The sequence below is a fragment of the Coregonus clupeaformis genome, chromosome 23, assembly GCF_020615455.1.
Source record: "Coregonus clupeaformis isolate EN_2021a chromosome 23, ASM2061545v1, whole genome shotgun sequence".
NCBI classification, from domain to species: domain Eukaryota; kingdom Metazoa; phylum Chordata; class Actinopteri; order Salmoniformes; family Salmonidae; genus Coregonus; species Coregonus clupeaformis.
This window is the reverse complement of record NC_059214.1, coordinates 22,782,194-22,806,151: the sequence shown is the minus strand read 5'-3', so window position 1 is coordinate 22,806,151 and position 23,958 is coordinate 22,782,194. Positions and strand designations below refer to the sequence as shown.

Here is a 23,958-nt window from a genome sequence, read left to right as displayed (position 1 = left end):
CAGCATTGAAGGTCCCCAAGAACACATTGGCCTCCATCATTCTCATATATGGAAGAAGTTTGGAACCACCAAGACTCTCCCCTAGAGCTGGCCGCCTGGCCAAACTGAGCAAACGGGGGAGAAGGGCCTTGGTCAGAGAGGTGACCAAGAACCTGATGGTCACTCTGACAGAGCTCAAGAGTTCCTCTGTGGAGATGGGAGAACCTTCCAGAAGGGCAACCGTCTCTGCAGCACTCCAACAATCAGGCCTTTATGGTAGAGTGGCCAGACAGAAGCCACTCCTCAGTAAAAGGCACGACAGTCCGCTTGGAGTTTGCCAAAATGCTCCTAAAGGACTCTCAGACCATTAGAAACAAGATTCTCTGGTCTGATGAAACCAAGATTGAACTCTTTGGCCTGAATGCCAAGCGTCACGTCTGGAAGAAACTTGGCACCATCCCTACGGTGAAGCATGGTTGTGAGCATCATGCTGTGGGGATGCTTTTCAGCGGCAGGGACTGGGAGACTAGTCAGCATCGAGGCAAAGATGAGCGGCGCAAAGTACAGAGATCCTTGATGAAAACCTGCTCCGGAGAGCTCAGGACCTCAGACTGGGGCGAAGGTTCACCTCCCAACAGGACAACAACCTAAGCACACTGCCAAGACAATGCAGGAGTGGCTTCGTGACAAGTCTCTGAATGTCCTTGAGTGGCCCAGCAAGAGCCCAGACTTGAACCTGATCGAACATCTCTGGAGAGACCTGAAAATAGCTGTGCAGCGACGCTCCCCATTCAACCTGACAGAGCTTGAGAGGATCTGCAGAGAAGAATGGGAGAAACTCCCCAAATACAGGTGTGCCAACCTTGTAGCGTCATACCCAAGAAGACTTGGAGCTGTAATCGCTGTCAAAGGTGCTTCAACAAAGTACTGAGTAAAGGGTCTGAGGCTACAATAAATGTGCAAAACATTCTACAAACCTGTTTTTGCATTGTCATTATGGGGTATTGTGGGTAGATTGAGGGGAAGAAACTATTTAATCCATTTTAGAATAAGGCTGTAACGTAACAAAATGTGGAAAAAGTCAAGCTGTCTGAATACTTTCCGAATGTACTGTATATCTGAGTAGAAATTAAACTCAATTGGTAGGACATTAAATGGCTATCATTGTGGATCCTTCTCTTTCCTTTATGCCCAGTACTCAGATCTTTAGACACTGTGTGTACCATGTAAGCCCTACTCTGGCTGCAGCAGCTGAGTAGTAGCTGTCCCCTGAGACGTGTGTCCTGCAGCCGCCGACCACATGGTATATTCCATACACTGGTGGGAAGAACAGTCCAGCAGTGTTCCCAGCTGATGTCACTGACCCTCTTCATATTTATGTGTAAACAGCAGTAAACATGAGTTCGGGAATTCCCCAGTCATCTACAAAAGTATGATTGAGCAGTTGGTGTCAATTTGAAAATGAGTGCCACCAACTATCAAAACACATTGGGTGGGAGGGGGATGTAATCAGTGGAGGACGAACGAAACAGACTTGTGAGAAGAGCTGTAGTTTGGTTGTAGTACCAGCAGCAGTAATCCAGCCATGTACATCAGTGCAGCTGAGTCCCAGACAGACAGACAAGCATTGTCTGTCTGTCTGTCTATCTAGAAGCCAGCAGCAGGCAGCTGTGTCCAGATACAGCATGGCTGGGTACAGCTTGCATGCTCTATACAGGATGTTCACTCTCCAACATCCACACACACAACCACGTCCTTCTTCTGCCATGGCATACATTAAGCCGATTTAAATCCCCCAATGATTTGCGCTTAGAAGCTTTAACTCTGATTTCCCATAGCTGACACATACAGTCCCACTCTGCAATGGTACTATCACTGCTGTATAGGGAGTAGTGCTGCTCTTGGTCTATTTCAACTACTACTGTACAGAATAGTCTCATTCCACAGTGCCTCAATACAGAATACAGATTTTCTCCTGGTTCTGCTGAGGCTGGTGATTGTGGATGTTCTGCTTGTAGGTCACAATGTTATTGAGTTGTTAGGGACCGTGTGTGTGTGTGTGGGGCCACTGAGTTTACCCTCCACATCCAGGCCGTGGTTGACCAGAGGAGAGATGCTGACGGTGCTGCAGCCTGCTGAGGAGGAGAAGAGGAGTGGAGCAGTAGAGATACAGCTGATCCCTGTGACTCAGCAGTCCGCACCACCCAGCATGGCCTGAATTATTCATCATTAGCACAACACAGAAAAGAACAACAAACCCAGTACTGTACAGTACTCCATACGCACACATGCACACACAAACACATACACACACACACACACACACACACACACACTCTGGTTTCTCCCCCGCACTGCTGCTGCAGCACTATCAGTACCAGTTTATCATTAGCAGTTTGTCTTCTGGGGTAACCGTCTCGGAGGCTTCCACCTCTTGATAGTGTGATTGGTTGGTGGTGAGGGGTGGAGTGGGATTGCAGATACGCAGCAGTACTCATGGACTGTACCTCCTTCATAGGCATGAGGATTTCTGTACTGCATTGCTAGGAAAAACATTACCTGATAACAAGCCTCCAAAATGAGAGGATGAGTAGTGTTGAAAAAGGCCCCTTTCTCTAACAGCTAGTTAGGTTTTTTGACCACTCTGAGAAATTGTATTTTAGAGGTCGACCTCAACCCTGACACAACCATAAATAATGGTGTTGCCAATGGCATGGAAAACATGCTATCATCATAAATTCTGAAATCGAGAAATGTCTGACAATGTATCAGTACCTTCAGAAAGTATTAATACCCCTTGACTTATTCCACAGTGTTGTGTTACATCCTGAATTCAAGCATTCACACCCCAGAGTCAATACTTTGTAGAATAACATTTGGTGGCGATTACAGCTTTGAGTCGTCTTGGGTATGTCTGTAGCAGCTTTGCATATCTGGATTTGGGGATTTTCTCCCATTCTTCCTTGCAGATTTTCTCAAGCGCTGTTAAGTTAGACGGGGAGCGGCGGTGAACAGCAATCTTCAAGTCTTTCCACATATTCTCAATGGGATTCAAGTTTGGGCTTTGGCTGGGCCACTCAAGGACTTTCACATTCTTGTTCTGAAGCCATTCCAGCATTGCTTTGGCTGTATGCTTGGGGTCACAGTTCTATTGGAATGTAAATCTTCGCCCCAGTCTAAGGTCGTTTGCACTCTGAAGCAGGTTCTCATCAAGGATTTTTCTGTATTTGGCTCCACTTATTGTTCCCTCTATCCTTACCAGTCTCCCAGTCCCTGCTTTTGAAAAGCATCCCCATAGCATGATGCTGCCACCACCATGTTTCATGGTAGAGATGGTGTTAGACGGGTGATGAGCTGTGCCTGGTTTTCTCCAAACATAGCGCTTTGCATTCAGGCCAAAGTGTTAAATTTTTGTCTCATCAGACCACAGAATTGTTTGCCTTATGCTCTGAGTATTTCACGTGCCTTTTTGCAAACTCCAGGCGTGCTGTCGTGCCTTTTTCTTAGGAGTGGCTTCCGTCTGGTCACTCTCCCATAATGACCAGATTGGTGAAATGCTTTAGAGACTTTTGTCCTTCTGGCAGGTTCTCCCATCTCAGCCAAGGAACTCTGTAGTTCTGTCAGAGTGGTCATTGGGTTCTTGGTCACCTCCCTGACCAAGGTCCTTCTTGCCCGGTTGCTCAGTTTGGTCGGACAGCCAGCTCTAGGCAGTCTGGGTAGTTCTATATTTTTTCAATTTCCCAATGATGGAGAGTGGAGACCACTGTGCTCTTAGAAACTTTCAACACTCTAGAAATGTTTTTATATCCTTCCCCAGATATATACAGTACCAGTCAAAAGTTTGGACACACCTACTCATTCAAGGGTTTTTCTTTATTTTTACTATTTTCTACATAGTAGAATAATAGTGAAGTCATCAAAACGATGAAATAACATACATGGAATCATGTAGTATCCAAAAAAAGTGTTAAACAAATCAAAATAGATGTTATATTTGAGATTCTTCAAATAGCCACCCTTTGCCTTGATGACAGCTTTGCACACTCTTGGCATTATCTCAACCAGCTTTATGAGGAAGTCACCTGGAATGCATTTCAATTAACAGATGTGCCTTCTTAAAAGTTAATTTGTGGAATTTCTTTCCTTCTTAATGCGTTTGAGCCAATCAGTTGTGTTGTGACAAGGTAGGGGTGGTATACAGAAGATAGCCCTATTTGATAAAAGACCAAGTCCATATTATGGCAAGAACAGCTAAAATAAGCAAAGAGAAACGACAGTCCATCATTACTTTAAGACATGAAGGTCAGTCAATCCGGAACATTTCAAGAACTTTGGAAGTTTCTTCAAGTGCGGTCGCAAAAACCATAAAGCGCTATGATGAAACAGGCTCTCATGAGGACCGCCACAGGAATGGAAGACCCAGAGTTACCTCTGCTGCAGAGGATACATTCATTAGAGTTACCAGCCTCAGAAATTGCAGCCCAAATAAATGCTTCACAGAGTTCAAGTAACGCACACATCTCAACATCAACTGTTCAGAGGAGACTGTGTGAATCAGGCCTTCATGGTCGAATTGCTGCAAAGAAACCACTACTAAAGGACACCAATAAGAAGAAGAGACCTGCTTGGGCCAAGAAACAAGAGCAATGGACAATAGACCAGTGGAAATGTGTCCTTTGGTCTGGAGTCCAAATTGGAGATTTTTGGTTCCAACCGTTGTCTTTGTGAGATGCGGTGTGGGTGAACGGATGATCTCCGCATGTGTATTTCCCACCGAAAGCATGGAGGAGGAGGTGTTATTGTGTGGGGGTGCTTTGCTGGTGACACTGTCTGTGATTTATTTAGAATTCAAGGCACAATTAACCAGCATGGCTACCACAGCATTCTACAGCGATACGCCATCCCATCTGGTTTGCGCTTAGTGGGACTATCATTTGTTTTTCGACAGGACAATGACCAAACACACCTCCAGCCTGTGTAAGGGCTATTTTACCAAGAAGGAGAGTGATGGAGTGCTGCATCAGATGACCTGGCCATTGAGATGATTTGCGATGAGTTGGACCGCAGAGTGAAGGAAAAGCAGCCAACAAGTGCTCAGCATATGTGGGAACTCCTTCAAGACTGTTGGAAAAGCATTCCAGGGTAATCCATTTTTAATTCAGCCTTTAACACAAGAAAATGTGTAATAAGTCAAGGGGAATGGATACTTTCTGAAGGCACTGTATATATGAATGGACAAAGCCATCGATCACGTGACACCATTCAATCCTATGTTAAGACGCAATAGCGCATTGAAGCTAAATGAAGTCAGTTAAGATGGTGTCTCATGGAGCCATAACATGTGCATTTTGAGCTACTCCAGGAAGTGATGTTGCAGGCTAGCTCAGTGCTGCCACGTCATTGACTCAAGTAACAAAATTGCAGGCTGCCATTAGCAACTAAATGATCCTGATAATTTTGTGCAATTTTTAAATAATTGGTTCAAGGACATACATCTGGTGTATTAGAAGCAATTATTGCTACCATGAATGTCTTCTAAGCATTTTTTATTTACACGAAGATTGGCCACGAAGATTGCTATTTTTCCATTCAATGTAATCGGAATCCTGTTTTCTGCAGACAATGCCTGCAGTACCGCGGTCGGCCTTTAACTTCCGTGGCTTCAATGAGAGGTGGCAGTCTTTCTCCCCTGCAATGGATTCATAATGGGACTTAGTCAGCGAGTGTCATAGCATTGTTTTAGACATGCCTCAGCGTGCACAACAAGAAGAATCTGTGTCCTCAAGGCGAGATTTATCCCAACCAGCTGTGGCACTTCAAACCATGTCCTCTAGTAATGAATCATTAGCCAGTTAACCTTTTTATTTGCAATGGTTCTCACTCAATAATAACTGTCTCACCGTTGACAGACATTGTTTTCAAAAGAGAACCTACTTGACTAGACGTGTGTGTGCAGACTGTGTACCTCAGTGTATTGTGTCGCTTAGGGACCTGCTATTTTAGTTGCAGTGCTGCATAACTATGAATGACAAGCCAGACATAATGCTGTAAAGTCACTCTGATATTCCTTTGTCATAACCCTATAGTACATGATCCTCATGCCCTTTACCTTACTTAGGGATGGGATCACTGCGCTTACAGTAGCAAGAGTTCAAGCAGAAGACACAAAGCTTTCATTCCTCACGGTCTACTCTACGGGCTGCTCTTATCAGTCCCTAATGTAGGGTTTGACTTGGCAATTTTACGGCAGATTACTTCATGCTGTTCTATATGTTAAGCCTAAAAGCCCTCTCTCCACCATCTGACAGTCTATCCTGCTGTAGACTGCAGGCCATGGGGGATGGGGAGAGTGATTTAAAGCCATGAGGATGAAATTAGGATGTATTTCTAAGAGATCCATGAGTATAACTGAAGTCTTCTCTCTCCATCCCTCCTCCTGCTCTCTCTCTCTCCCTCTCTCTCTCCATCTGAATCCCCTCAACCCTGGGTTCAGCTACACTCCTCCACAGCTCATCTCTCCCCCCAATCGAATGTAGTTCAGTGTGTTATGTGCTGCTGAAATATTAACACAGCAAACACACAGGCTGAGGGAGTTCAGCAGCATAGTACACTGGCACGCCCTGTGGAAGCACTTTTAATGCTGTAGATGGTTGTGTGTGTCCTGATCAATGTTATTGCCCACAGTATGACTTTTACTGTAATGGTGGTAGCATTTGAGTTTGACCCTTTGACCGGTCAATTGAACACTGCAAGGCTGTCGTTAATTACATTGTACCCATAGACCACAGCATTAGACATTTTACATTGCATGTATTTTGATGCATTTTCAGCTTGTAAATTCATAACTAAAACTAAATGCATGCTCTTCAATCGAACGCTGCTTGCACCCGCCCGCCCGACTAGAATCACTACTCTCGGCGGGTCTGACTTAGAATATGTGGACAACTACAAATACCTAGGTGTCTGGTTAGACCGTAAACTCTCCTTCCAGACTCACATTAAGCATCTCCAATCCAAAGTTAAATCTAGAATCGGCTTCCTATTTCGCAACAAAGCCTCCTTCACTCATGCTGCTAAACATGCCTTCGTAAAACTGACTATCCTACCGATCCTTGACTTCGGCGATGTCATTTACAAAATAGCTTCCAACACTCTACTCAGCAAATTGGATGTAGTCTATCACAGTGCCATCCGTTTTGTCACCAAAGCCCCATATACTACCCACCATTGTGACCTGTACGCTCTCGTTGGCTGGCCCTCACTACATATTCGTTGCCAAACCCACTGGCTCCAGGTCACCTATAAATCACTTCTAGGCAAATCCCCGCCTTATCTTAGCTCATTGGTCACCATAGCAACACCCACCCGTAGTATGTGTTCCAGCAGGTATATCTCACTGGTCATCCCCAAAGCCCACACCTCCTTTGGCCGCCATTCCTTCCAGTTCTCTGCTGCAAATGACTGGAACGAACTGCATAAATCTCTGATGCTGGAGACACTTATCTCCCTCACTACCTTTAAGCATCAGTTGTCAGAGCAGCTTACCGATCACTGCACCTGTACACAGCCCATCTGTAATTAGCCCACCCAACTACCTCATCCCCATATTGTTATTTAAATTGTTATTTATTTTGCTAATTTGCACCCTAGTATCTCTATTTGCACATCATCTTCTGCACATCTATCACTCCAGTGTTAATACTAAATTGTAATTATTTTGCACTATGGCCTATTTATTGCCTTACCTCCATAACTTACTACATTTGCACACACTGTATATAGATTTTCTATTGTGTTATTGACTGTACGTTTTGTTTATTCCATATGTAACTCTGTGTTGTTTTTATCGCACTGCTTTGCTTTATCTTGGCCAGGTCGCAGTTGTAAATGAGAACTGGCTTACCTGGTTAAATAAAGGTGTGGGGAAAAAATAATATTTATATATATATACATACATACATACATACATACATACATACATACATACATACATACATACATACATACATACATACATACATACAGTGGGGGAAAAAAGTGTTTAGTCAGCCACCAATTGTGCAAGTTCTCCCACTTAAAAAGATGAGAGAGGCCTGTAATTTTCATCATAGGTACACGTCAACTATGACAGACAAAATTAGAAAAAAAAATCCAGAAAATCACATTGTAGGATTTTTAATGAATTTAATTGCAAATTATGGTGGAAAATAAATAAGTATTTGGTCAATAACAAAAGTTTCTCAATACTTTGTTATATACCCTTTGTTGGCAATGACACAGGTCAAACGTTTTCTGTAAGTCTTCACAAGGTTTTCACACACTGTTGCTGGTATTTTGGCCCATTCCTCCATGCAGATCTCCTCTAGAGCAGTGATGTTTTGGGGCTGTCGCTGGGCAACACGGACTTTCAACTCCCTCCAAAGATTTTCTATGGGTTGAAATCTGGAGACTGGCTAGGCCACTCCAGGACCTTGAAATGCTTCTTACGAAGCCACTCCTTCGTTGCCCGGGCGGTGTGTTTGGGATCATTGTCATGCTGAAAGACCCAGACACTTTTCATCTTCAATGCCCTTGCTGATGGAAGGAGGGTTTTCACTCAAAATCTCACGATACATGGCCCCATTCATTCTTTCCTTTACACGGATCAGTCATCCTGGTCCCTTTGCAGAAAAACAGCCCCAAAGCATGATGTTTCCACCCCCATGCTTCACAGTAGGTATGGTGTTCTTTGGATGCAACTCAGCATTCTTTGTCCTCCAAACACGACTGAGTTGAGTTTTTACCAAAAAGTTATATTTTGGTTTCATCTGACCATATGACATTCTCCCAATCCTCTTCTGGATCATCCAAATGCACTCTAGCAAACTTCAGACGGGCCTGGACATGTACTGGCTTAAGCAGGGGGACACGTCTGGCACTGCAGGATTTGAGTCCCTGGCGGCGTAGTGTGTTACTGATGGTAGGCTTTGTTACTTTGGTCCCAGTTCTCTGCAGGTCATTCACTAGGTCCCCTGTGTGGTTCTGGGATTTTTGCTCACCGTTCTTGTGATCATTTTGACCCCACGGGGTGAGATCTTGCGTGGAGCCCCAGATCGAGGGAGATTATCAGTGGTCTTGTATGTCTTCCATTTCCTAATAATTGCTCCCACAGTTGATTTCTTCAAACCAAGCTGCTTACCTATTGCAGATTCAGTCTTGCCAGCCTGGTGCAGGTCTACAATTTTGTTTCTGGTGTCCTTTGACAGCTCTTTGGTCTTGGCCATAGTGGAGTTTGGAGTGTGACTGTTTGAGGTTGTGGACAGGTGTCTTTTTATACTGATAACAAGTTCAAACAGGTGCCATTAATACAGGTAACGAGTGGAGGACAGAGGAGCCTCTTAGAAGAAGTTACTGGTCTGTGAGAGACAGAAATCTTGCTTGTTTGTAGGTGACCAAATACTTATTTTCCACCATAATTTGCAAATAAATTCATTAAAAATCCTACAATGTGATTTTCTGGATTTTTTTCTTCTCAATTTGTCTGTCATAGTTGACGTGTACCTATGATGAAAATTACAGGCCTCTCATCTTTTTAAGTGGGAGAACTTGCACAATTGGTGGCTGACTAAATACTTTTTTTCCCCACTGTGTGTGTGTGTGTGTGTGTGTGTGTGTGTGTGTGTGTGTGTGTGTGTGTGTATGTATGTATGTATGTATGTATGTATATATATATATATATATATACATTAAATATTAATATGTTTTAGTATGAATCCCATTCAAATGGTGAACTATCATCTGTGTTAGTTTCTGGTTTATGAAATCCCTCCAGTATATAGGAAAGATAAATACTGTATGTAGTTCAGTAGATGATATGTGCGTGTACCAATATAACCTCAGGTGACATGGATGATTCCGTGCCAGCTACTGTCCTGTAACTGTGTGTGCTGAGGTACTTTATGAGCATGCGACCCTGAGCTGCAGCAGGAAGCAGGGGCCTCCTCAGAATGACGAGAAATTGATAAATAAACAGAGATGGACAGTGTCCTGTTTCCCTGTCTGCCTCGATCTTTTCTTTCCCCAATCAGGACATGAGGCATTGCACTGCAGACTCTGTCAGTACAAGCATATACAATGGCTCGAAGGCAGAGAGTCCATAAAATCAGGCCTGATTTGCAGGTGGGAGATATTAATTGTTTTTTTGTAAAGCCCATTAGCGAATATTGATCGATTTCTTCATGAATGTGGAGCCAGTTCAGGTTGATTATTAAACAGCATGGTTTTATGGATATGGGTTCCAGGCCCTAGGTAAACTGTTTGGTTGATTTATTGTATCTAGATAAATCCTAGTTTGGCATCCTGAAGGTCTTGACTTAATCAAGTTTTGCTGTCCTACTTCTAATATGTTTTGTGCACTTGGCAGAACATGGAGGACAGGCTCTCCTGATCCAGCCAGAGGCTGATCTTTTATTTAGAATTTACTCTCTGCATGATGTCTCAGCATAAAAGGCTTAAATCCTTACATTTCCTTGGTATGTTTTGTAAATAAAGATGGCTTTGAGCAAAAGCACTAGCCAGTACATTTTGAGCTTTTTTCTCCAGGTTTCTAAAGTAAAACAGATTTGTCTTTGAACACAGTCAAACTGGCTCAGCTGCTGTTTGTGTGGGCACACACTTTAATTGGAATATGTCAAATCACAGAGTAGGTTTGCCACAAATCCTGTTCTTTTAGATGAGTTTTTCCTTGATCGAGAAGATTAGAGGATCATGTTCATTTAGAAAACTGTTTTCCAAACAGTCTGGCCGAGGTGGAGGAAGTTTTTACTCCCTGTCTTTATTAAGGCTTTCATTTATCCAACCGTAATATGCTGCTATGTCATCATTATTAATGTTTTAGTAAAGTGTAAATTATTAACTCTCATTTGATTCATGGAGAATTTGTCCCTTCGTTGCCCCTTGTTTCTCACTTGATCTAAATAAGCACTCAGCCACATCACGCTTTGCCTGACTGTGGAAACAGACTATCAAAGAGTTAGCGCACGCTCATTTACTCCATAGTCAACGCCTTCATCTTCATCACATTCCCACCCCTTACTGTACAACAGCAACTATTGTATCTGGGTGCGGTTATAGCTGCTGCTTATTTCTGAATGCATTCCCCAGAGAATGCAATAAAAGCAATTATCTTCATTTACAGATGTGGTCTGACAGTGAGAGATGTGGTCTGACAGTGAGCACGGGAAAAGAAAGAGAGTTGAGGTTTCCAAGAAGGGAGAGGCAGGGAAAAAGAGAGAGAGAGAGAGAGAAAGGGAGAGCGATGCACAGCATCAGCAGCAGCAAATAGAAGCTGGCGTTGTGTCGAGGCTCAGCATTGGCTGAAGCTGCAGCATCCCCCTATCTCTCTCCCTCTCTCTCTTGCCTGCTGACTGAGGCACTCCTGCAAACACGGGCTGGGACAGCTCTGCTCTGCTGTGGCTCTGACCGAGGCTCCTTTCCCTGGCTGGATAAACTCTCTCTCCAGGCTATCTCTCTGTTTCTCTGAGCCCAGGCAGCAGCCTCGCCCTGGGGGTGCAGTCATAGGAAGTTGTGGAGCCGCGTGGGGTTGGGTTTCAGGATGGACCAGGCTGTAGTAGGCTTGGATCTGGGAAACTGGGTCATCGTCCGGCTCTACTGAGGGGGCTAGTGAGCGATGCCTGTTTGGACCTGGAGTGATGGGGTGCACCACCAGTGTGGTTGTGTTTGACGGACTGCGTACAGTCTTAGAGAGGAACTGTGGGTACATCTGCAAAAGTGGTGCAGCCGAGCCCGTTGGGCAGACTGAGGCTGAACAAGCAGCATGCAGCCGGAGAGAGTCCCGGGTCCCATGGCCAACACCGAGAGTACTGAAGGTGTGTGTGCCGTCTGTGTTTGTGTGCAGTCTGTGTGTGTGTGTGTGTGTGTGTGTGTGTGTGTGTGTGCGCGAACATGTTTATTTATGCATGTGTGTCGTTATTACTTATGACCGTGCCTGCCAGACTGTAGCTCTCTTATCTCTTCACCTTTCTGTACCATACAGTATAAATACAACTCCACTCGTGCCCTCCCTCAGCAGCCAGGTGTGTCTTTAAATCTTTAAATCAAAGTAGTGTCCGGAGACAGGATTTCAGTTCTTAAATCCACTCAACTGTCTTCCCATAACCTGTGAATTATGTAGGGAACTTTTCAAGGTTTCCTTTAACACCAAACATCAACTTCCATAGAAGCAAAATGTGATATGACAAATTGATCAATTATGACTAGAACACACTTAAGTCGAATGCGTCTACCATTTTACCTACTCAGGAAACAGGAAATGATCTGTAGGGAAGTAGGCCGAACCCCATTGTGTTGCTATATTAGTTTTTAATGGACCTCTTATGCTTCCAGTTGAGGTACCCAAAGCCACAAGGCAGCTTTTATGTACTTAAAACGAGCATCGTAATAGTTTTTTGATATAAATAAATCAATTTCCTCATTTAACTGACCTACTGCATTTCAGCTGCAGAAGTGCACCTATTTCAGTACTGTATTTTACTTGAGGCACCAGTGTGTGAAATGTAAGGGGAGGAGGTTTGAATCTCTCCCTCTGCGATGCGCTCCATGGGTTAAACCCTGTGCAGAAGAGGAGAGACAGTGGGCTCTGTGTCTGCTAGAAATCAATCAACCCTCTTTGGATTGCTGGCTGGCTGCATCTTATGTTCTACTCAGTACCAGCTTGTCTGTGTTGACCTTTGTCTGTGTCTTGTTTGCTCTCTAAGGATGCATATAATTGCACCCTATTCCCTATATAGAGCACTACTTTTGAACTAAGCCTTATGGGCCCTGGTCAGAATTAGTGCACTATATAGAATAGGGTGCCATTTGGATTGCAACCTAACTGTGTCTAAGGGATGCTGATGGCTCTTTCCTCCTACTGAATGTGACAGCCATTGGGTTAACTGTGATGTGAACAGATTGACAGGGATGGCTCCATGGTAGAGGAAACAGAAGAGACAGGAGAGATGTATAGGTCAAGGGCAATGTGACCTCCCATGGCTCAGAGATGCTGATTTGAATTCCCTCTCAGCATTTGGCCATGTCCCAAATCATTAGGTGAAAAGATGCAGGGACGGAGAATGATGCTGCATGACAGCCGTGGGGGATTCCCTTGTGCTATACTGTAACTGATAGGACGTCAGAAGAAATCCAATATGGTGGAATGGTTGAAACAGATGCATGTTTTGCTCCTTGGTGACTGACCTCATAAAACAATGTTTCAGATTGACCAGCCGTACTGGAATCCCCTGTCCCCTGGACTGAAGTTTTGCTCTCCTTGTTTTTATGCTTCTGATTTAGAGCAGGTATTTTGGTCCACATAACCTGGAAAGATGTCAACCATTAGTGTTGTCCTATACATTCCCCATGGCTTGAAGTCATTATCTCTCAGTGTGGGGGAATTTAAAGGAAAGGTTAAAGGGGTAAAAGCCACTGGGTGGGAAAAATACCCTGACACACACACTTTCTCTCTCACACACACACACACACACACACACACACAGATAGGGGTGGCTATTAGTAGGTTGTTCTTCGGTCCAGACTCATACAGTAAGCCATTAGGGGGGCTTTGGTTTGGGACTTGGACTGTTCTCTTATTTTACTCACTCTCTGATTACACCAGCGCACCCTTTTCCTTCCTTTAGGAAACTCACATCTCACGCTCTTCAGGGGTGGGGTGGATTCCTTTAGGGGTCAAAAGTCACTGCTATTAGGCTTCTGCTCTCTAAGTATTTCATAATTTGTCTTTGTCACTCCTACTAAACTACTTAGCTATGTTGTACATCATGACTATGTTTACATTCTTACCATACTGTTGACAAGTGCACAGCTTCCTTCCTCCTCTAGAGCTCCAAGAGATTTGTGAGGCCAAAACCAATACTGCAACACAAAAGCAAATGTGCCAGCTAGTCTTATCAATGGAATGTTGTTTCGGGAGCGAGAGCGGGAGAGAGAATGGTGACGTCAAGTTGGGCCATGATAAAAGAAGCTTTATCATGTGGTGTGTTGAGGAGTAATGCTTGAAAAATAGACTAACCGTGTTTTCACTTGTAATAAATGGCTAATGACTCAATGACTCTGTATATGAGTTTCATGTGTGAAGGAGGACACTCAATCCAGTACTAAACTAAGCCTGTACGGTGGGTGTCTTCAACCTTTTCTTGCCCAGGTAACCCCTCCCAGGCAACCGGCGACCCATCATACGTTAGCAAAACAAATGTTTTTTCACATGTTGTCTTATCAGGTGAATGATAATGACAAGGAGAAGTAATCAACATTTTTAAATTAATAGATTTGGTGGATAGTTTTTCATTTTTTGACCTACCTACATTATAGTGGAAGAGTAAACTCTAACATAGTCTATTAGCTAGAAAGGTAACTCCAAACACATTTTCACTAAGAGTAGCTGTTTATCTGGTTAAACAAAGGTTAGCCATGTTAGGTCAGCTGTTTGTTCACCCACCCGCAATTGCTAATAATCCATCAGCAACTGCCTGACTGTGATAAAGTAAATATCTTAGGCCCGCACCCGACCCTAACCCGCAAATATAGAAATTGCACTGTGCAGTTCCCGTTAAAGGATTTGCTTTAGAATATGCTTTAAAAGTCCCAATGCAGTTAGACCTCACTTTTCTATTTTTCGAGTTATTACATAAAACTGATCAGAATGCCGAAGTAATGCCGGAAAAAACATTTGCGGAGTTTGACGTAATATGGAGGACCCGGCAAGCCAGCCTATTCCCTATAATGTAAACTCCAACTGAAATAACTTCAAATGTATAACTTCAAATTAAACCAAATATTTTGCACTCATGACTACTGGTTTCAATAAAATGTTCAGCCAACTTACAAGTAAATACTTTGAATGTATTGTTACAAATCAGCTTGCAATGTTGCTGGCCAACTAGCATGCTAACATTAGCTGTACTAGCCTGCTAACGGTTAGCCCTATCAGCCTGCTAACGTTACGTTAGCACTGCGTGAGTTAGCCAGTTGCTATCAACACCTAGCTTACAGCTACATTAAAGTAAACCAATGTTTTGGAAATATATAACGCCATCTAACCAGTTATTAAATAATCTTACCGGTTTATGCAGTTATCTTAGCCAGCAAACCAGCCAGCTAAAGTTAGTTGTTTTAGCCTGCTAACTAGCCTAGCCAGCTAACTAGCCTAGCTAGCCAACCACCACAGTCGACATAGCTAAGTAGTAAGCCAGAGAACTAGTCTAGCACAGGCAGGAACACACAGAACACAACAACAAAAAAAGACAGCAGATATAAAGTATTAGAGCGGAGACTTACCAATTGACAGCTGCGTTAGCTTCCAAAGAAGAGCCAAGGAAAGGCCTTCAGAGGGAGAGGCCGTTTCACCGGCTGAGGGAGAGTCGGCTAATCCAATAGCGATATAGTGAGGTAAGTCCACTTAAAATTTACCAAGTTTATCTCCATCACTGCTGACACTCACGATGTACCGGTAGGAAATAGAGGTTGCAGGCGTTCCCACTTCACAGCTAGCTTCTAATTTTTGGGCCACAAATTAGTCATAATCTTATCCTTGTGAGTATTGCTGCACTATGTGGGTATTTCTGCACTAGCTATGAACGACAAAAAACTACTACAACACTCATTCGCTCGCTCGACTACCACTGCCAAATGCACAAGAGAAGAGGAGATGCAGATTTTCGCATTCATTTATATGGTTTCTTCTTTGTGGATGTACATAGTAGCTCACCAACACCAACACTTGGTTTGGAATGTAATTACATGCTAGAATGGGTAGTAGCTAACATTAGCCAGCTGGAACTAGCTAGGTAACACTGGTTCTCCATATGATGTTGAGAAATAGTGCATTGTGGGTAGTTCCGAAGATATCCGGAAATAAGTTAATAAATATGTAAAAACACTCAAATATAACTATGTTTGTAGTTATAAGTAACCACATTGTGATTACAACTAAGTTACTTTGACCACACTGTGTTGTCACTTTGGTGAGTAAAAAAAGTTTTACTATTTTCTACATTGTAGAATAATAGTGAAGACATCAAAACTATGACCCCCCCCAAAGTACCTCGGCCCCGGTTGAATACCCTGCTGTACAGCATCACTGTGAATTAGCCATAGTGTTGCTCCACTGGATAAATTGAATTACCTAGCCAAATGGGGCTGTTGTTCCTTTAGATGGTGTCCCTGTTGACTTTAATCTTGTGTTTGTCTTAATGTCATTAGGACGAGGTGTAGGACCATTTATTTGTAATGTCCGCTCTACATAAAACTACTAAGATCATAATATGATATTATCCAGACCTAATTCCTTTTAGGCATACAGTCCCTCTCCTCTCTTTGTGTCATCCCTATAATCCTTTTCTACCAGTGGAAACTCTGACAGCCCCCATAGATAGTCAGTGTTATACACACGGGCTGGGCATTCACCAGAACATCCACATGAAAACAATGTGCCGTTAACTCTCTGCAAAGAGAAAACAAACAATCAGATCACTCCCCTGTCCCTTTTATACAATAGCCGTAAGCACAGCTAAATAACAACAGAGTTAACGCTCTAGCTAGCGAGGGAAATGTGTTGAATTTGTCATGATTGCTTGCTACTCTGTGTGACGTCTCAGGCCATTGTGAAGTTGCCTAGAAGGGAGGTGTTTCCAGACATGCTAATAACATTGAGGTGCTTTCCGTTGCACTCTCTCACACACTGATTGGGACAGGAGAACATCATCTCCAGCACTTAGCTAGGCTCCTGCACCATGACCTGCCTTGGCAACAAGTCCTAAAAACACTGGACTAGAGCAACATTGTGTACATCAATGTGCAGCTGTTCAAACTTGACGGGCCACATATTTGTTCAATAGAATTGCGTTGCGTTCTTTTGGCCTTGGGTGAAAAAGAGTACATGTATCTATGCAGGAAGGAGTAGACTGGAAATGCCATAGTGTGCTGTATCCACCCCTACTGTGGTCATGTTTTGTTTCACGGCTGCATTGTGTGAGATGAGACTCTTGTTCTCACCTCTTTATACAGTGCTGACGTAAGCAACAGTGGGCGTAGATGTGGACTGACACTGACTGTATTATGATTTGCCTTATCTCCATGCAGTCAGTGTGAATTCTCCATCTCACCTGGCGCCTGGGAGCTCCCCGGGGGGACTGGAGTGAAAACAGCCCGGGTGTTGGTCCTGGGAAGGGTGTGATCTGATGAAGAGGGGATGTGTGTGTTTTGTTACATGCCAGGGTTACACCCACCCGGTTTTCCCCTGGCTCCTGCTGGGAAGAGAAGGCCCAATTATTGCATCAAGCCTTTGTTATGTAACACACTGCCCAGCCCTTCTTCGTCCAGCCCTGCTCCGTACAGACCAGGCCGGAATGGGACGGCTGAGTGTGGACGTCTGGCTAGCTTAGCCTAGGCAAACACCAGTCCACACTGAGATCTGGCAGCCATTGTATTAGGGTTTATATCATCTGAAGAGAGAGATTAGTTGAGGGTGTTTCACTATGTGCTAACCTTATCATTGGTATACTGAGCTGATGCAAAGTCATAATGAAAACATTGCAATTTGATAACGGTCCTCTAGTGCCAGATGCAGTGTCATAGGCCCTACTAATTTCAATTCATGCCATTTTCCAAATAAAAGTCCTGATGACGCAGAATGAAACGCAGTGATGACGCAGAATGAAACTCAATAAAAGTCAAGGATTGATGTAGAGGACTAAAACAGAGGAAGGAACTCTTCTTAATGAGGGTGCTTCAGATAAAACGTCTGGCTGGAAATAAAGGGAGACAGTAACGCTGAAACATGACGATACTGTAGCAGACTTCTGCTCTGCTTTGTGTTTCATCACACTCTTTCAATAATATTCAATATCTTACAGATACAGCTACACATTATGGATGCAATAGAAAAACAGCTCTGTATTTACTCGGCACTTTCATAATCCTATAGTACTGTAGTTATAATGTATTCAGGAATATATACAGTGGGGAGAACAAGTATTTGATACACTGCCGATTTTGCAGGTTTTCCTACTTACAAAGCATGTAGAGGTCTGTAATTTTTATCATAGGTACACTTCAACTGTGAGAGACGGAATCTAAAACAAAAATCCAGAAAATCACATTGTATGATTTTTAAGTAATTAATTTGCTTTTTATTGCATGACATAAGTATTTGATACATCAGAAAAGCAGAACTTAATATTTGGTACAGAAACCTTTGTTTGCAATTACAGAGATCATACGTTTCCTGTAGGTCTTGACCAGGTTTGCACATACTGCAGCAGGGATTTTGGCCCACTCCTCCATACAGACCTTCTCCAGATCCTTCAGGTTTCGGGGCTGTCGCTGGGCAATACGGACTTTCAGCTCCCCTCCAAAGATTTTCTATTGGGTTCAGGTCTGGAGACTGGCTAGGCCACTCCAGGACCTTGAGATGCTTCTTACGGAGCCACTCCTTAGTTGCCCTGGCTGTGTGTTTCAGGTTGTTGTCATGCTGGAAGACCCAGCCACGACCCATCTTCAATGCTCTTACTGAGGGAAGGAGGTTGTTGGCCAAGATCTCGCGATACATGGCCCCATCCATCCTCCCCTCAATACGGTGCAGTCGTCCTGTCTCCTTTGCAGAAAAGCATCTCCAAAGAATGATGTTTCCACCTCCATGCTTCACGGTTGGGATGGTGTTCTTGGTGTTGTACTCATACTTCTTCTTCCTCCAAACACGGCGAGTGGAGTTTAGACCAAAAAGCTATATTTTTGTCTCATCAGACCACATGACCTTCTCCCATTCCTCCTCTGGATCATCCAGATGGTCATTGGCAAACTTCAGACGGGCCTGGACATGCGCTGGCTTGAGCAGGGGGACCTTGCGTGCGCTGCAGGATTTTAATCCATGACGGCGTAGTGTGTTACTAATGGTTTTCTTTGAGACTGTGGTCCCAGCTCTCTTCAGGTCATTGACCAGGTTCTGCCGTTGTAGTTCTGGGCTGATCCCTCACCTTCCTCATGATCATTGATGCCCCACGAGGTGAGATCTTGCATGGAGCCCCAGACCGAGGGTGATTGACCGTCATCTTGAACTTCTTCCATTTTCTAATAATTGCGCCAACAGTTGTTGCCTTCTCACCAAGCTGCTTGCCTATTGTCCTGTAGCCCATCCCAGCCTTGTGCAGGTCTACAATTTTAGCCCTGATGTCCTTACACAGCTCTCTGGTCTTGGCCATTGTGGAGAGGTTGGAGTCTGTTTGATTGAGTGTGTGGACAGGTGTCTTTTATACAGGTAACGAGTTCAAACAGGTGCAGTTAATACAGGTAATGAGTGGAGAACAGGAGGGCTTCTTAAAGAAAAACTAACAGGTCTGTGAGAGCCGGAATTCTTACTGGTTGGTAGGTGAACAAATACTTATGTCATGCAATAAAATGCAAATTAATTACTTAAAAATCATACAATGTGATTTTCTGGATTTTCTGGATTCCGTCTCACACAGTTGAAGTGTACCTATGATAAAAATTACAGACCTCTACATGCTTTGTAAGTAGGAAAACCTGCAAAATCGGCAGTGTATCAAATACTTGTTCTCCCCACTGTGTGTATGTGTGTATATATATATCCTATCATAGGTATCCACCGTTTCAACTTAAAGTATTGCATGATTCTTGGTCTCAGTAGAAACTGAACAAATAGCATAACAAAAACCCCAAATTCACCCAGAATATTTCCCCCACTGTGTAGTTGACTTGTCGGCTGTGTGGGAATACAGTACCAGAGCTGCACTGCAGAGGGGGAGGAAATGTCTTTGAAGTCCTCTACATTATCTCTTTCTGCTGCAGATAGGAGCAGGGGGTGGAACCGGCAGATCCTGACTCCTGTCCCTGTATAAACACATTACAGCTCTCTGATCAAAGTCATTATGGACTGTTAATGTGTTATTGTTCCTTATATAGAATAACTTCACAATTAAGCGTCAGAGCTGATATCTTGTTGTTTCTGCTTGTCTAATAGACCATTAGTCCACTGTGTCCTGGGTGCTGTGTTAGTTTGAATGCGCAATCCAGGATCTAGGAGTCTTTCACTGCATGACTGTCATTACTGTTCAAGAACTGTTTACATGCTGATTTGTAAATGTCACAATCGATATTAACCACACAGTAATTCATTTGGATTCCGCTGAGAGCGTGACGTAGTTAACAAGTAGGTGTTTCAAAGGATGTCTGATGAAATTCCTCCTGGAATTTTGATGGGAAGCAGGAGGAGTAGCTAGATTACTGTACTTGTCCGCAAGTTGGTAGTTTAATATGTAGAGTCAACATCCAAACAAGAATTTAGTCGACAAAATGTGGTGGCATTGCATCAGGGCAATTCCACGGTACGCTTTGACTCAGTTTTTTCACATTAAAATGTATGCCAAACAAAAACCATTGATTTAAAAGTTTAACAAACCACACGGCTATGCACAATTTCCACATTTACAAAAACACATTTGGTGGAAGAACTGTGCAGATGCAAACTTTGGTAACAGAAATACATAATTATGGAAATGAATGCCATTCTCCTCATGTTTCACAAGTTTGGACAGCACAGCAGTGCAGAGAATAGCAGGGTAGAGTAGGGTAGAGTAGTGTTCGGTACAGTAAAGTTCAGTATAGTTCCGTACAGTACAATATACTCTACTGTAATCTACTTAGCTTTACTGTATTGTACCGTACTACTGTATTGTATTGGACTGACACTACTGTGCTCTACTCACTAGTGTTGTCATGATACCAGAATTTTGACTTCGATACTGATACCAGGTTTAGTATCACGATACTCGATAGCATCACAATATTCGATACCAAAACGATACCGCAACAAAAAAAAGAAGGCTTATTAGCCAAAGTCACAGAATGGCACTTGATCCAGACAGATAAACTCAGCTACTGCTCTGTTCAATCGTTGGGCATCTTTTGAATTCAATATTATTACATTTGAAAATGTTTCTGTACATGTTTTAGAGACAGCCATGTATGTATGTATCAATGAATACATTTTACTATCAATGTGGCATAGTTGTAGCAATAATTTTGACTTTGGTAAAAAATCTAACTACATAACAACATAATGGTAATCAGTTATTTGAATAGTAAATCTCTTGATAAACTGGGTATAGGTATTTTCACAATACAGGTGAATGCATATTTTTCAATAGCAGTGTGTGCATGCATTAAGTTATTGAGCTTGTTTTAGCTGATTTCATGGGGCTACAGATGACAAACAATCCGGAGAACATATTTTATTATCAACAACATGTGCATAGAACAGGGATGGGCAACTTTGATGGGGGTGGGGACCACAAAAATCTGAACTCATCATGAGGGGCCGCAGTTGCTTGCGGGTCTGCGTACCACATGTGTATATCACATTTTTAAATGTTACCTTTTTATATTCTACTATTCTAACTTGCAACAGTAAGTTGAGACCCTGACTAAATTGATCCGAGGGCCTTCAAAATGCGCCCTGCATGCCGCCAGTTCCCCATCCCTGTCATAGAAGAAGCAATCTCTTATTTTATAAAAGTGTGTGCTGTCTCTTTAAGAAAGTAAAGACGTCATTCGCCAGGCAGAACCTGGCAGTGGAATCGGACTTTCTGGCTATGAAATTTAGTGGAAACCAGACAGGAGGCTTGAGAGACGAAGAAGTTAATGAGTTTTTGGTGGCAAGGGAGACCAAGTGAATTAATAACGTTTTTGGTGACAATAAGCTTTAAAATCAGTCGTTTCCATCTTACCGTCCAAATGCATTGTAAGCATCCTCCTTAACTAGATTACATTTTACATTTACATTTTAGTCATTTAGCAGACACTCTTATCCAGAGCTACTTACAGTAGTGAGTGCATTTTTCGTACTGCGTCACCCTTGAGGAATCAAACCCACAACCCTAGTGTTGAAGCGCCATTCTCTACCAACTGAGCTACACGGGACTACACGGAGCTTTCATGGCCGGGATACGTTTATTTAATTTTCTGGCGCACACAGCTTCAGAATTGTCCTTGTCCTTGAACCTCAGGAACTTGACCACTATCAGCCTGGGCCTGTCACCTGGGCCAGTGGTGGGTTTTCCAATGCTGTGGGCCCACTCCACCTCAATCTTCCTGTGGTCCATCTTCAGTTTCTCCGAGATCATTACCCTCACTTTGTCCTCAGACTCCGTCCAGGACTCGTGGAAATTCCGTCCACAACAATGTTGTTCCGCCTTGATTGTCCCTCGAGATAATCAGATTTCTCATTTATTGTTATCATGGATTCACATACAGAACTGATGTCCTCTCTCAAGGACTTACAGATTGCTGTCATCTTGCCGTTTTCCTGTTTAAAGTCATCGAGCTGACCCTGGGAGAACTACAAACTGTTCTTCAGGTCCTGGACCTCTGGTCAGGTCATCCATTATTTTATTAATTGAGTCCACCAGTATTTGGACACAACACTTGAAGCAATTTTCTTGTTGTTGTAACAACTGCAAATATGTTTGTTTAAAAGATCCTTCACCTGTGATCGAGACACCACTGTCCACAATGGGACTCCCACCGTCTTTGTTATGGTAGCAACGTAGGCTACGCTGTTACTCCTCACAGTTTCAGACAGGGCAGGTCACAGGGAAGATGGAAACAGCAACAAATAGTAGGGATCTAGACAACTTAATAATTCAAAAAATTTAAATCAGTTAAATCACTAACTGATTGGTAGGTCTACCTTTACTTGTTACTTCTGTGAACTTTCATTATCCTCTCTCCTCATGAGGGAAATATCTTAAATATATGTGGGTTTTTGGTAACAGGTTTTTGGTAACGGCAATATTTCTTAAACTTACTGAAGGGAAGAAAAATGTGTTGATATTAGTTGGCATGGGTTTTTAGGTCAACGTGTTTTGATGATGTATTTCTGAAACTTTTTAAGACTTTCTGGTTTAAAAGAATGTAGGACCCCATTTCCATCTTATGCAGAAATCAAGGCCTTTACTTATGCAACATTTTTAAGATGGAAATTGTTGAAAAATGTATCTATGCCTTCATTTCCCCAACAAATTGACTCTTAACTTTCATTTGACATCCAATTTGATATGCTCCTATAAACTTCACATGGGTCCTTTTCGATGGAAAGGCTATAAAACATAATGCACAATGGCTGTTGTTAGTAGTTTGAGTAATGTTTATCAGAGACAGGAACTCTGACTCACTGCTGCTCTGTGAAACCCAGAGTGCGCTGACACTTGTTGCCCTCAGGAAGACAGACTTGTATCTCATTCCACTGTGGAACCTGTCATGAATCACGTTCCTGTCATGTTCTCCAGTCCTTCTCCCAGAGTCTCTGTGCCTTGAACCTGGGTGAGGCTGGAAGAAGGTTGTGCATTTCATGGCCTGGGGCTCCAGTATGTGAGCGGCCTAGTGGGGGAAGGGGGACGGGGGTTAAGTGTGGGTGCCAGTGGGGGGAGGTGACAGTTGGAGGGGAACAGCTGCAGTCCTCACCGAGGCCCTCACGCTGAGCTCTGACACAACCGTGAAAAGATAACATCCTCCCTGCTGTGGCCCACTGAGGAATCTGGAAGGTTGACCCTACTCGGAGGTGGGTTAACAGGGCTATGTCAGCCATGGAATGGCTCTCCGGCAGATGGATCAACAACCAGAGGCTCGTACAGACTGGAGACAAGCCTAATCTCCTTGTCCAAGGCCCTGGCAAGGCCCTTTGACAACCAGGAGGCAGTTGGACACAAAAAGATTCTACATCCCAGAGCTGCATACAATGGACAGATACAAATTGAACTGGTGACCTTGTTTACTCGTACTGTATATCTGGAAATGAGGGATTCAGACGGTAGTCACTAGTATCATCAAATAAGTTGCCATATTGAATTTCTTCAAGGGTTTGTCTTCTGTTTCAAATTGACTTTCAATCCGTTTCAAACTGAGTTCCAA

The 23,958-nt window shown here is 43.3% G+C and overlaps 1 protein-coding gene across 14 annotated transcripts in view; it reads left to right on the top strand.

Annotated features, from left to right (window-relative positions):
• Positions 1–23,958, top strand: part of LOC121536731 (dedicator of cytokinesis protein 9) — a 129,265-nt gene that overhangs the window by 30,063 nt on the left and 75,244 nt on the right. For 5 of the 14 annotated variants that reach the window (XM_041844197.2, XM_041844206.2, XM_041844205.2 and 2 more), the window contains exon 1: positions 11,393–11,846. The exons of 3 other annotated variants lie outside the window; for them this stretch is intronic. In XM_041844197.2, coding sequence (XP_041700131.1) covers positions 11,670–11,846 — 177 coding nt within the window. In that variant the 5' untranslated portion in view covers positions 11,393–11,669. Of the gene's footprint in view, positions 1–11,391; positions 11,847–23,958 lie in introns of those variants that run through there. 6 more of the 14 variants (XM_045206586.1, XM_045206585.1, XM_041844202.2 and 3 more) reach the window with 2 other exon arrangements.